At 41.0% G+C, this 15,708-nt stretch overlaps 1 protein-coding gene across 2 annotated transcripts in view; it reads right to left on the reverse strand.

Moving 5' to 3' along the window:
* RANBP9 (RAN binding protein 9) overlaps positions 1–15,708 on the reverse strand; it is a 90,095-nt gene that overhangs the window by 41,268 nt on the left and 33,119 nt on the right. For both annotated transcript variants that reach the window (XM_073631085.1, XM_073631084.1), the window contains exon 2: positions 6,325–6,436. In XM_073631085.1, the coding sequence (XP_073487186.1) occupies positions 6,325–6,436 (112 nt within the window). The remainder of the gene's footprint in view (positions 1–6,324; positions 6,437–15,708) is intronic.

Genomic DNA, 15,708 nt, shown 5'->3' on the forward strand with positions numbered 1-15,708 from the left:
AGTTAAATTACCACCTTAATCAGCCACAGAACCTGTGTAATTAATATGTGTTCAGGTTTAAAGGGATGAGGTGGAAACCCCAATTGCAACGCACTATGTCAACAATGATGTTTGTCAAGGCTTGACAAAAGGGACTCCACTTAAATAAACTGCCAGTGCTGCTCGACCCATATATCAAAGCCAGTACACTTGTAATGGCAATGCCAAGACAACAGATGTACAAACGCTAGTTTTTGTGACATAATATTCACCCTCTACATGCAAGTTATGCCAAAGTAAAGTAAAACTGCATATGCGAAACCCTCTGTCCCCAAAGATAAATAAATGTCTCTACTGTATGTACTGTCAATACATTATGTTGCCTGCTATTTGATCAGTGACAAAGTCAACATACCAAAGACATTTTACACATACAATTCACTGTAATCTACTAAGTACTTGTTTAACTATCAATGTGCCCATTCTACATACACTAAAACCTTTAATGCTGTGGCATATTTAATAAGTGGGTATTTTATATACATGCATTTAAGGCAAATGGTTTTAGCAAAAACATTATAAAGGGATGAATAGCGGGTGTCAGGACAAATCTGATCATTGGAGAGCAGCCCAAGTTCCCAGCATAGCTAGAGAACTGACCATGGTGTGCTCTCCTGCCTAGTGTGATCATTTTTTAACAGGAAGGCAGAGGGACTGGCAGGAACACCAGGAATTTCACATAAAGGAACATACAAAGAGAACAGGATATTTTCTCCTACAAGTACATGGTACAGCAGGCACATATCAAGAAGTTGAAATGCTGGGGTAACAAACACTTGAACCTAAATGGTGGCAGCTTACATATTTACTAAGGGACCATCCAAGCTCATGTGAAGGAAGTACTACCCTGTGTAAGCATTTAATGCCCCTGAGAAAGCTCATTACCACCCTCTTCCCTCATTTACCCCAGCCACTGGTCAGCCAATTGGTGGATATGCAGAGGATATTTAGCTGCATTCACACACTCCCCCTTCTATCCCAGCATTGCTGAACAGAAGACCATTATAAGCCTACGTGCATGATCCTCCCCAAGAGTCAAAGGAGATGAAAGTCTTGGGATAAAAAGAAGCTTCCCACAAATATGTCATGCCCAAACACTCAGAAATAAATGAGGATTTTGGGCGAATAGAATTTCTTTTTCATAAAGTGAAACATAAAGCTAGTGCTTGGAGCCTAAATTCCAGATATAATCTAAGAAGTTGTCATCTGTAGTGCATAGTCATCTACAGAAATGCAGCAAGGACATATCAGGTTGACAGTGCAGTTCTGTTCTGTCCATTTAGTGATAACTTACAGTTTATTCCCATTAATTTCCTGGAACCTTTCAACGAAGAAGAGTAACCATATTTATGATATTTTTAAACATTGGTTTTACATTTTTTTTAAAACCACAAAGCAATGATTTATATGAGTTTATTAAAAGACAGATTTGCATATTAAGGAGATCTATGGACACAATATGCACTTTCATTTTAGAACATCAGCATTGTAATAGCAAAGCAAAAACTGTTATTTTTGGCAATCCAATATTAGCTTACTTCTCTTTTCATATTGCAAATTCTGCATGTCTGTAGGTCGCCTCTTTTCACAACTTGCTGGATTTCCTGTATGCTTGGCAGCTTCTTCTCTGCAGTTCACATTCAATTTCTAAGGACTACATATACCATAGTACCTTGCTACCGGCAAATAGTGATTCATGTACTGTCTGTGCCTCCTGAAAATCCTCATCTTCACAGGCTCTGTGAAATGTGTGACACAGCAGTGCCTACTAACAGGGCAGAGTAAATGTGTGTCACAGAATTCAAGGAAGTAAATGTGTGGGGATCTTCATAAAGTATGTTTACAAACTTCAAGATCGTTTAAATTAAAGGGCTAATTCACAGCGGCCCTCAAATCACAGAGCAGCCGGAGTAATTCAGCGCTCCGACCACTCTGTGTTGGCAGCTGGCTAGGCGGCAGTGTGGTGCACGATTCAGCACACCACACCACCTCCTTTTTTTTTTTTGTACAATCTTTTCTGGAAGTGAACAAAACACACACTCCATTCACTGCAATGTTGGGCAGTGCGCTGCGCTACACTGAGCTGCCTGACATTGCTGTGCGATTCAGGCTGGTGAGCTGCGATAAAATGCATTTTAGCGCATCGCTAGGCTGTGTTGCAGTGTGAATGGGACACAGGGGAAACAATTGTTTACTCTGTGTCCCTGCGATGACAGACATTTAACCATGCGGTAAAACATCTGTTACCACATATAGTGTGAATTGGCCCTAAATGAGCTAGAATGGACTAAAATAATGGGAGTACTTATAGGCAGTGCTCTCCGTCTTTCGTATTGGCCCTAGGTACTTAGCATGGCTATGTTTGTTATATAGTAAACCTGTAGTGAGGCTAAAAATCAATAATACCTTATTTTATACATTCTCACTGTTTTGGAACTAGACAGGGCTGTCCTCTGTCACCACTCCTATTTGCTTTAGCTATAGAGCTTGTGGCCCTCACCATGCGAAAAACAATGGAGATTATTGGTTTCCGCAGAGGAGTTAGAGAGGACAAAATAGCCCTATATGTGGATGATGATCTTCTCTTTCTTGGGGACACCTCTCATAACACTTATGAGACTCATGTCAAGATTTGGGTCATTTTCAGGATTCCAAATTAAATTAATTGGTTAACTGATAAATCGATCCCATACAGGGCTTGTTAGTATCTGTTTATGACAATTACCCACTAATATCCCTGCTGGAGATGAGGAATTTGTCACGTGGTCTGGATTTTCCTACAGATATACTATTTGATAAAATTTGGCAGAGAATAAAACCCATTACAGGTGTCAATGGCTTTACCTCATTTACTCCGATTTGGAAGAACTCCAACTATGGAGAATTAATGAAACTTGAAGCGTTTGACCTGTGAAGGACTAAAAGGGTTAAGGTGTATGTCTCAATTATTTAATAACAATGTCCTTAAAACATTTGAACAGCTAAGTGGTAAATTTGGATTCCAAATCAAAGGTTCTTTCAATTTCTCCAGTTACGACACGCTATCTATGCACAGGCCCGTATTCACTCACTGAAATATAGTAAATCTACAATACTCTCATTGCTGTCCACGAGTGGATTCTAAAAAAGGACTCATATCCCAGTAATACTGTATCCTTCATGCCAAGTTCCAAGATTCTATTGACTTACCATCTCTAGGGCACAAAGGGCCTGTCCGCACTGCCCATTGTCTCCACCTCAAAAATTAACTCAATTATTCATCCTTCACAGGACTTCTCACACTCCTGAGAAATTATTTAAATGGCACCGCAAGGATACCCCTCTTTGCCCCAAATGTAATGGAGGCCCAGCTAATTTAATTTATATGTTATGGAGATGCACCAAACTCCACCATTATTGGAGAGGTGTTATTACCACTATAAATTTTTTTTTATAGGCAAACTTGACAGAATACCCAGATATCTGCCTTCTAAAGTATCGTAGATAAATCGTTGTTGCCTGAAAACACCTTTGCATTTATTGTTAGGGTTCTTTTTCATACCCATAAGGTTATAGTCCAAAAATGGATGACTCCACATCCACCAACATTGGTTGAATGGAAAATGCAAATAGAGGACACCTTCTCTAGAGAAAAACTTGTATTTTAACATAGAAACTGTCCGGCAAAATTTAAAAAGATATGAGACATGTGGTTAGCGGTCCCAGGCTTGGCCCCCACATCTCTTATTTTATAAAGACTATTACAATAGCCTGGAGGAGCACAGCATAAGCTGTTCTGATGTACCGTCCTCTAATGCTATGTTTTTCTTGTGTGGTAGAGCTGTTAAATACTGATCTCTTAAGATATCAATCAGAGGAAGTTGAGCCTTAGGTATGATTACGGTTTCATTGCACCAGAAAGTGTACAAAATGGAATGTTAGTTTTTAGTGTCTTAGCACGTGCCCAGAATTTCTCACGCTTTTCTTTTGAATTTATGGATTGATGATCTTAAACTTATGTGCTTAAAACATCTTATATTACATAATATTAGTTTTTTTACACCACTGTTGTAATACAGACAAAATTACATATTGTTTGTGTTGGTATTATTCTTATTGTCCACTACAATTAGACCGATATGGATATGGGTTGTGTGTATGTTTTGGGTTTACTGCTCTTATAAAAAAAATGTCAAAAACATATCTGATTTAAAAAATAAATAAATAAATAAAAACACACAACTAAAATACAATGTGGAAATGAACTAATGTTTTTACATTTTGACAATAGATACCCTTTAAGAGATTGTCCACTTTTTAGAGCCCTCATCACTGGGATGTACTCTCAAATAATCAGCATGTCACTGTGGACACTAATGGATTTTTAAAGGCAAACCACAAAGCCTCATTGCTCAACAATACAACACCACAGCAGGTTAGCAGGGGGTCTTGCTAACAGAACCAGAACCTTTTCTTTGAAAGCTGGATACCTCTCCAAATATACTTGTCAAAAGAGAATCTTGTGGCCGGCCACTATGGGTCTGGCATCTCACCTGGTCTCAAACTGAATTACAGACTCTTCCATGGACTCCTTCCATGGACCTGAATCTACCCCAAAATTGCCCATTAAAACTTACTGATAAAATTTAGATATTTGGGTGTGGAAGTCTGACTGCCTATATCAAAGTTTTTGGACAACAAACCCCTCTTATGTTGACCTTTAAACAAAAAAAATTGCTCACTGCACAAAACATCCTCTTAACCTGCTAAGAAGGTTTTTAAAAGACATTTTTAAGGAAATTCTTATACATTCTAGCCAATTTAAATCCCTAAAATGTGTATTTCAGGAGTTGGACTCTTTAATCTTGACATTTACAGTATTTGGCATCCTAACCCACCTAGATTTGCACTTGCAACATTCCAGCTTCTGTTACCACATGGTGGGTTGCCACTCCCTAATCTACATTTGTATTATTTTGCAGCACAACTGGTATACAGTATGTACACTGGTGGCTATTTCCTCAGCTGAATATTGCTGCTACAGCTGTAGAAGCGGCATTGGTTTCCACAAATTAGGTTCTTGCCAAAACTGTTTACAGACAGACCATTTACCCTGGTGAGGGTCTTTTGTTGATGGAGGATACCTCACGGATTTATAAGCAATGTCAGAGATTGTATAATAGGATTGTGCAATCCTACTCACGCACAACGTGTCAATGAAAAAAAAGTCATAATAAAATAAGATGAAAAAAAACAAAAATAGAAAAAAAAACTTACAGGTAGGATAGAGAGCAGCTCGTTATAAGGCTAATAAATAGCCTGAAAGTATGTAAACCACTGAATACCATTAATCGCGCTCTCACTTCCACAAATTTATAAACAGACTCATAAAGTGCTCATAATCCAGTGAATGTGATTAAAGCAATCAAACGCAATCAATATAGTTATAGCTAAGGATGAGCTCAGGAGTGTTTGCACGTCCACATGCCCGCGCCTGCCAGGAAGTGGACACTCCGCAGCGCTGATCACAGGCAGTGAGACATTTCCCAATCAGCGGCTGCACAGATTGGGAAATGTCTCACTACCTGTGATTAGCGCTGCGAAATGTCAGCTTCCTGGCGGGCGTGGGGACGTGGAATTGTGAACACGCCTGAGCTCATCCTTAGTTATAGTGTCCTTTTTTAAAAGTCCAAAGTGAATCCAAGGAACACCGCAGTAGTTCCACACCAAAAGTGACCGTTCGTGTCTCCTCTTCACAAACATATAAGCACGCAGCTCACTCACCATAACTTTTTAATCCCTATTACAGGCAGTCAAAACCAGCATTAGACATCTGATTAGCCATTTGCATCATCCACTGCTTTGAATGTTAGGGGAACATCTCAGATAGCACCATCAATATTGGCGCTCCTGTGCCTTTAAAATTCTCATAGTAGAACTCACTCAAAGAGGGAGGTAAAAGAGAAACCTCCCTCTCGTGGTGTAGCATTTTCATGCACAGCTCAGTGCACAGTTTTGGCAATGCCGGGACGACTGAACTCCCGCGGTGACGTCACCTCGGCCCAGACAATTACAGCTGGAGATTGGTACACGGAAGTGCCCCAGCCGAATATAACTGCGGCCATCAGGGAGCTCCAGGACACTGCAGCGCTGGAGTGAAGGCAAGTATGTTTCCACTTTAAACACTGCATCTGCAGCTAAGTTTTTATTTTAAATCTTGTCTAAAATAATACTATAACATTTTTGTATGAACAGAGTTGTTACAATACAACCAGTAAAATAAAAAAAAAAAAAAAAAATACATACCCATCTCTTCCTTTACTAATAATTTTCACCTCAAAATAGTATATCCCACAGGCAGCTGGGATAGGGTGTGTTGCCCGCACCGAAGCGGCATCTCTTGATGTTTTGCCATGTCCTGTAAAAAAAATAAATAAATAAAAATAAATAAAAGTTTTAATGGTTTAAATATTAAATATAAGGCTTTCATCAATTCCTTAAAGTGGCTGTTTAAGATGGATCTAACAGAAACAAGTCTGAACTAATAAAGTCTGTACATATAAACACAACATAGAATAAAAGTACAAAAAAAAAAAAAAAAACCCCAATAAGACACACCACACTCCTTAGGGCTCTTTCACACAGGGCGGATCAGTGATCCCCGCTGAGCAGGAAGATGACAGGTCCATCGCTGCACACTGTGCAGCGACGGACCTGTCAGAGCGCCGCTCTCCCGTAGTGTCCGTCGTCACCGGATCCGATCCGAAAACGGATGGAAAAGTAGGATTTTCCTCAGTTACACTTTTCGGATCGGAGCGGGTCGGATGTCAGCGGACATGTCACCGCTGACATCTGACGCTCCATAGGGATACATGTATGTCCGTTTTTCATCCGAAAACGGAAGGATGAAAAACGGACAGTTAGCTTTGACTACAACCTCAATTTCAAAAAAGTAGGGACACTGTAAAAATCTACATAAAAAAAAAAAAATATGCAATGACATGCAAATCCCATATTTAGTTCACAGTGGAAAATAGAAAACATATGAAATGTTTAAAATTAGAAAATGTACCATTTTAAGAAAAAAAAATTAGGTAATTTTGAAATTGCTGGCAGCAACATGCCTCAAAAAAAGTTGGGACAGGGCAATAAAAAGCTGGCAAAGTAAGTGGTTCTAACAAGGGAGAACTGGAAGAACATTTTGCAACTAATTAGGTTAATTGGCAACAGGTCGGTAACATGATTGGGTAATAAAAGAGCATCATAGAAAGTCAGTGTCTCCGGAGTAAAGATGGGCACCACATTAAATTATCTATACACGATGCTTTAAAAGCCTTTACATGTTACCAGTTTAAGAGTTAAACAGAGAGGTCTGGTGCTAGAATTATTGCACTCACCGACATTCACGACAATACCTCACGTGTCATACAATCACCATTTACACATGCATGAAGGACCTACACGTGCATTTGCACATGAGCACGGCGCTTTAAAATGTTTTTCTTTAAAAAAATGATTTACACTCTCTAATATTTCTCAACATGATTGCTATCACACGGGATGAACAACATCTCTCTTTGTAGAGAGATCTGAGACCCCAGATCTCTCCTCTGCCCTCCAAAGCAGCTGATCAAACTGAAATTGTTTTGATCTGTTGCTTTACTAGCCAGTAACAGCTAGTAAACAGCTGAAACAAGAAGTGACCATTGCTTATGGTTTCTTACATCTCTGAAGAGAAAGAAACTCCCTTCCTCCCCTCCATATAAAAAAAAGTGATCGAGCAGCTGTAGAGCCAATTGGATAACTTTTACAAGAAAGAAAATCGCCAACAGAAAATTCTGATACCAGGATTATGCCTGCAGCTGCAGGCTTGATCCTGGTATAACGGTTTCCTAACGAGGCCGTATATATACATACTGCAGTCAGGAAGCAGGTAACTAGGGTTCTATGGATTCTAAAGGTTCCTCCAGAGGATGCTACGGGTTCCTTGAGCAATTTATATCTCTCAGATAAGCAACACTGGAACAATAATCTTTTTAGATATATGTAAGGAAAGTGGGGGGGGGGGGGGGGGATTCTTTCCACAAATGCAAGGGAGTATTCATGCTAATGTTTATACACTATATTACCAAAAGTATTGGGACACCTGCCTTTGCACGCACATTATTATTATAATACAGGATTTATATAGCGCCAACAGTTTGCGCAGTGCTTTACAACGTGAGGGCAGAAAGTACAGTTACAATACAATTCAATACAGAAGGAATCAGAGGGCCCTTCTCATTAGAGCTTACAATCTAGAATGAACTTTAATGGCATCCCAGTCGTAGTCTGTGGGGTTCAATATTGAGTTGGCCCGCCCTTTGCAGCTATAACAGCTTCAACTCTTCTGGGAAGGCTGTCCACAAGGTTTGGGAGTGTGTCTATGGGAATGTTTAACTATTCTTCCTGAAGAGCATTTGTGGGGTCAGGCATTGAGGTGGACGAGATGGCCTAGCTCACAGTCTCCGCTCTAATTCATCCCAAAAGTGTTCTATTGGGCTGAGGTCAGGGCTCTGTGCAAGCCAGTCTGGTTCCTCTACCCCAAACTCACTCATCCATGCCTTGATGGACCTTGCTTTGTGCACTGCTGCGGTGTCATGTTGGAACAGGAAGGGGTCTTCCCCGAACTGTTCCAACAAAGTTAGGAGCATAAAATTGTCCAAAATGTCTTGGTATGCTGACACCTTAAGAGCTCCCTTCACTGGAACTAAGGGGCGAAGCCCAACTCTGAAAAACAACCTAACACCTTAATCCCCCTTCCACCAAATGATTTGGACCGGTGCACAAAGCAAGGTCCATAAAAGATATGGATGGGCAAGTTTGAGGTGGAGGAACTTGACTGGCTTGCACAGAGTCCTGATCTCAACCTGAATGCTTTTGGGATGAATTAGACCAGAGACTGCGAGCCAGGCCTACTCGTATTTATTTTTATTATCAGAGGGTTCCCTGAGACTCAAGTTAAACTCAGGTTAAGACTGAAGTTAGTGATCTGTGTATTTTATCCATCCCATTTATTTTTACATTTAGGAGCAGAATTTCCCTTTGACGGCTCTGGTCTTCTGATATAAACTATTTTTAATGTCATTCTGGAACTCTGGTATTGAGAAAATGTACTGAAATAGAGTACATTGAAACAGAAGGATTTAACAATATTCCATATAAATTTGGTCTTGAAATTCGGCCAAAAAAAAAAAATGTCAGTGTAGCAAGGAACTCCCAGAATCAGATTACATGGGAGTCTGTGGGTTGGCAAAACCACTGTATAAAAAAAAAAAAAAAAAAAAAAAAAAACCAACACAAAAAGTCACTCCCATTTCACTATTGCTCAACAGTCAAACCCAGCTGGAACTCTTCACCTTGTGATTCCAGACTCCAATGGAATTACAAAGTGTCAGCTTACCATGTAGAAGGAACAGAAGTTGGCAGTGTGTCAGGTCTATGTATGAGTCAGTGCATGCAATCACACATTTCCTTGCCTTCTTAAGACCATTGGATCTTTTTAACCAAGCCTAGAGTACTGTGAAACATCTTCAGACATGGTTTTATATTTCCGACTGCATAACAACTATCTCCTTTCCTACAAAATAACTTATTTCTTTTATGCAGATGATCTCACAAAAGAAAAAATAAATAAATAAAAAAAAAAAAAATTATTGCACAACTATCTTATCTGCCAACGTATACTTATATTTTGTTTGTTTTTTTTGTTCCTTTTTTCCAGGCCAGCATGCCAGATTTTAATGTGATTTATTAGGATCATATGACCATATCATGCAAAAAAAAAAAATCTATTATAACTTCATAAAAAATAAATATTTTCCTTTAGTACACAAGAGGTTTTGCAAAGGAAGCAAAAATTAAATAGGGTCCCACCCATAATGGTCTGGCAAATGAGATTTTGATTCCCAGGTGGCAGACTAAGAGAAAGGGAAAAACACCACATCTCCACGACTAATGCCAATTTATCATGCGCATTATAAAAAAAAAATAGCAATAGCATTCCAAGGATAAAATACTTAGCTACTAAGGCCAAGGCCTCAGAGTATTAAAAGCAACACAAACACAACGGGGAAATGTCCATATAGTGGGTTGTGAGTACATGAAAATAGTTTAGCATTAATGAGAATGTACAGTCTTAAATATTTTTTTTAAATATACATGTAAAAGAAAGACTGCTTACAGGTTAATATGATCATTGTATTGTTTTTTTTTTATTACTATTATGTGTAGCTAATAGTTTTATGTACACAGAGCAGCTATATTTGCCAGATACATACTCATCTTCCTGCTTTGCAGTACTACACAATGCTTGCCTACAGCCTTGTGCACATTACTAGTTTTTTTTTTTTCGTTCAACCCAGCGGGCTGAACGAAAAAACAAAAAAACTGACAGCTCAATTCAGAGCCGCTGTACTAACTATGCAATGTTAGTACAGCAATATCTCCTGCTGAGCTATAGTGTTCTAACAGGGGGATGGGCCCCCCACCAGAACACTCCCATCTGCAGGAGCAAATCGGCAGACCTTTTTCGGCCATGCCCCTTCTGGGCGTGCTGCAGTACACATGTGCTTGATGACGGCCAGCTTGTCGAACGTGCATGCTGGAAAACCAGCAGCAAACCCCCGATCAGCACTCTCAGCCAATGGCAGAGAGCGCAGATCAGAGTGTTCTGGTGGGGGGCCATCCCCTTGTCAGAAAACAACAGTTCAGTGGAAGAGATCACTGGACTAACCTTGCATGGTTAGTACAGTGTCTCCATCCAGAGCTGACGGGGTTTTTTTGTGCAACCAGCTGCTCCAATATGGTTTTTCCTTATTCTATTTTTAATAATTTCACTTACAAAGAATGGGAATTCCTGGCCACCCTGCCAGGACCTGCATCCTGCCAAAATGCTTCTCCATTCATTATCTTTTAAAGGAAGATTTGCTTGAGGCTCGGTTCACACTGAAACCAGCTGTGGATCGCACAGGAAAGCCGTGCGGCCCCGTTCTCCATTTCAGGGCCGAATCATGGCCGAATCTTTGCCTGAATTCAGCTCTGAACGGAGCGTTTCTGTGTAGTGCGCTCTACAGCCGCCCCGGAGATATGTGAACCGTCTCCATAGAGAGCCGGTCACGTTCTCCCACTATGCAAATTGTATTTGGGGAAACCCGCATCCAATTTGCATAGGTGTGAACCCAGCCTAAAACATTACTGACCCTCCCTCCTGATGTAGATCCAATAATGCCCAGACTGAACAAGGCTATAGTGAATCCATCAGAAGAAATCTCCTTCCTTCAAAAAGACCCTATGGCAGAGGTCCTCAAACTATGGCCTTCCAGTTGTTCAGGAACTAAAATTCCCATCATGCCTAGTCATGTCTGCGAATGTCAGTTTTACAATGCCTCATGGGACTTGTAGTTCTGCAACAGCTGGAGGGCCGTAGTTTGAAGATTCCTGCCCTATGGACAGTAAGGTGAAATCTGTCAAAAGATCCAATGTTTTTCAGTGGATTGGGCCTTGGTGTCCCCTGTTTATATGTTGAGCTGGCAGACAAATCAGTTCAAGGTCTTCAATATGTGTGTGTGTTGTATTGCTGATTGCAGGTCCCTTGATCGCTAAGCTCTCTGACTCAGTGGTTGGCATTTGAAGACTGCTTTGACTCAAGTGATGGTTGATGGACCAGCCCACTACAAAAGCCCATGGGTTCAAGGGTGATCGCCTATTTGGAGTGATACTGGATGAGATCAATATTCTCACTGGAGGCAAGAGCACATACCTATCACAGCTGCAGAAAAGTAGGGAACCTCACCACAAACCAGGTCCTTCCTTTTCAGCTCAAAAATGGCTTTTTCATTCCCAGGGTACCTTGGAAAAAAGTTCTATGCGTCCTTGGCAGAAAAATTCAGCAAATCCCACAATAAAGTCTCTTCGTGAAGGTTTGCCCCATCTACTCAAGGTGGGGGGACAACTTTGCTTGTTTGCAAATCCCTGTATTTTTCATGTCTCAGGAAATTTGGTCTGCAAGCTGATTGTTTTGTGCTACAAAAACAGCTTCATTACAATCTGCCTGACTGGTTCTTTCCATCCAATCTCTGTCTACCTCTGCAACCTTTAGGTAGCAGTTAACGATTGATTGTTTCCGTTCCACTCTTCAGAAAGATTAAAACGCATTTATTCAAATCTATTCATGGTACCCAAAAAGGACAAGGTTTGTCCAATCCTGGACCTCAGGTCAATGACGGTCTGTGAAAGTTCAAAAGGTCTATTTGGAGTTCATTCATATGTTAGAGTTATTACTGCACCAGGAGGAACTTCTGGAATTACTGCATGTCCCAATTTGTCCACTCCAACATTTTCTGGTAGGAGCTGAACATTTCCAGCTTGTGGCCCTCCAGTTTGGCTTTGCATCGGCTGCTTGTGTTTTTAACCAAAATACTGGCTCCATTTCTAGCCTTGCAAGGACCGCATGGAATCTCCGTTGTGGAAGACCTCCTTCCTCAGGTGTTTCCCTTGCACTGGAAGTCAACAGAAAAGCACAATATACATTTTCAAGGAGTTGGGCTGGATATTGAATCGCAAGAAGTCATCATTGACTCCATCCTTTCACCTGAAGTATTTTAGAGCCTGATTCTGGACAAACACCAGGCCACGGTGTTTCTCCAACAAAATAGTCTGGAAGCTCAAAGCCCAAATTCTGAAAGCTCTAAATCAGGCGATACACACCTTCATGCAGGGGCTGGGCCCTGTGGCCTCCTCATTCAATGCAGTTTTGTATGATCAACATCACACCCAAATTCTTCAGCAGGAGATTCTGACCAAAGGGGACAAGTTCGCTTCATCACTGCACAGACAAATCAGGTGGAGGCTTTGTTTCCCATTGTTTTTAGCTGGAAAGTAGTTTCTACCTCTCCATTGCAAGATTGACTACAAATGCCAATCTCAGCAGCTGGGAAGGGAATGACAGGACAGATGTGAGCAAAGGGGGAATCTCAGTTAACAATGTCCTGGAACTGCACACAATTAAACTGCGTCTCCAACACTGGGCCAATCTTCTACAGGGTCATACCATGGGAGTTTGGTCTGATGGTGCTATAGCAGTGGCATATGCCAGCCAATCAAGGTCTCCCACACCATATGTTGGGTGGAGTTCCAACTCAATCAGCACTATACATTCTGGGACTAGGCAAGTGGCAAGCAGACTAACTACGTTGAAAAAGTCTGGATCAAGGACAGTGGTGTCTGCATCTGGAGATCTTCCTAAAGATCTGACAAAAAAAGTGAGGAACAGTGCTTGACAAGAACATTTACTAGGCATGCAGAGGGAGGGGGTGTGTCAGCTAGACTGTTAGTGGGGAGAAAAAAAAAAAAAAAAAAACTCATGGCTCAGAAATGTACTAACTGGAAAGCTTACATTTCGTGGCGCAAGTTCTTACGAGTTCATTTGGGTTATTTTTTGGTAGCACAGATCTTGGCCTTTCTCCAATGGGGAATCAACCAAAAGCTAGCCTTAATTACAAAAAAAAAGTCAAGTTCCAAGTTTATGGGCCTATTTACAACAACTTTTAGCCTCTACTTTGAACGTTGATCTATGGTGTTATGCATGTGCCTCCGATGTTACTATAGGACTTGAACTTGGTACAGTTTCACAAAACTCCTTCCAACTATTCAGGAACTTCCTCTATTATGTCCCCTCTTTGGTGGCCATCACCTCGGCTTTCTAGGTTTTCAGTTTGTGGTCTTGTCTTGCAAGCCTCCTTTTACAAAAGGACAAGGCAGCTATTTTTTCCAGACTTCTTTTTTTTTTTTATAAAAGTGTTGTCTGACTTTCATCTTAATAAGCATATCATTCTTCCCTCCTTTTGTCCCTAGCCAATGAATCCCAAAGAGATAGCGCTTTGTCGGGCAACAGTGCAGCACACATACAGCTCAACACACTGTCCACACAAGCCAGTTAAGTGCCTGAGAACTTGTGAATAGCAATGCCTTGTTGGACATGTAGTCCGAGAAGAAAGTTATTCTAAAGGCAGGTTTTTCCCCCTAGTATACTAACCTGATCCTGATCTCAATCTAGCACGGTTCCCAAGAGCAGCGGCACTGCTCTCTCTCCCGCCTCACAGGACTCAGCAGCAGGAGTCATTGGCTTCTGCTGCTGTCAATCACAGACAGAGAGAAGGGGCGGGGCCAAGCCACACTGTCAACAGAAGCATACAGTGCGACTACAGATCAAGCCCACATGAGTAGCCCCATAGGTACCCTGAAAGCAGGAAGAGCCTGAAGTGCCAGCAGGGGACCCCAGAAAAGGAGGATCGAGGCCGCTCTGTGCAAAACCATTGCACAGGGCAGATAAGTATATGTTTGTTATTAAAAGGAAAAAAAAAAAAAAGGAAGAAGAAACTTCACTTTAAAGCGGGGGTCCACCTATCTATCGTTTTTTGGTTTTTTTTTAGTTCATTCACAAACTTTTCTTCTCAGCATTACATACTCACATATTGTGTGTAATATGTCCGCCTGTGTCAGATTTCGTCGGAAAGAATAACTTATATTATTCACTGCAGGCGGTTTCCATCTTCATTGTGGGCATTTGAAGCCCACAAGCATTTATTTCCTGGATGTGGTGAATGCTGTGCTCCCAGCATTCACCGCTCGTTCCCGCACATGCTCAGTGGCATCCTGGGAAGCCTGAGACTAGCTCCCAGGAGTCTGGGAGAGGCTAGAAACACGCCTACTCCCACGGGAGGAGAACCAGGAAGTGCAAAGAAGAATAGAAAAATAAAAGGTAATTACGGCTATTTAAATCTTTTTAAACGGCATGTCAGCATCTAGGCAAGGAAGAGAATACATACAGATATTGTTCAAAATTTGGGTGGAACCCCGCTTTAAGGGCTCTGTGCAGGAAGGAAGCGCATCTGATCCCAGAGAAGCTGGAGGCTGAAAGACTGGAGGTAATAAAAGGCATTACAATTAAATATAAAATAAAAGTTTACCAGTATTGTGCATTCTATTTAACGACTTGACCTCTGGAAGATTTACCCCCTTATGACCAGGCTATTTTTTGCGATATGACACTGCGTTTAACAATTGCGCAGTTGTGTGACATTTTACCCAAATAAAATTCATGCCCTTTTCTTCCCCCAAATAGAGCTTTCTTTTGGTGGTATCCGATAACCTCTGCTAAATAGCAAAAAATGGCCTGGTCATGAAGGGGCTGAAGTGGTTAAAGGATACAATTATTATGTTTGTTACTAGTTCCGTACGTACAGAGCAATTCTGTAATTAACCAAGCTTCCTCTAGCAGATTGGGGGGGGGGGGGGGGGGGGGGGTTGGCCCCAGTAGAGTAAGTGGGTTGAGCTTTTGTTTATTGTGCCTGGTTTCCTACTCCTGCAAGTGGCGCTACAACCAATGGTCAAGATCTCAGCTGTGTCCTTCAATGAACACAGAGAAAAGGACTTTGCAGTTAATGTTAAAAAAAAACAAAAACAAAAAAAGAGCAGCACATAACACTAGTTACTATGCGTAAATGTATTCCCAGAATTTAAGTACATTTTGTATGTAATCACATATTTACATCAAAATTTACATAGTTATGATGCAGTCAATAAATCCAGCTTGTAACAGCTTCAGCAGTAACATTTAAACCACAAAACTACTTGTATTCAGGAGACAAC

The sequence above is a fragment of the Aquarana catesbeiana genome, linkage group LG05 (assembly GCF_042186555.1).
Source record: "Aquarana catesbeiana isolate 2022-GZ linkage group LG05, ASM4218655v1, whole genome shotgun sequence".
NCBI classification, from domain to species: domain Eukaryota; kingdom Metazoa; phylum Chordata; class Amphibia; order Anura; family Ranidae; genus Aquarana; species Aquarana catesbeiana.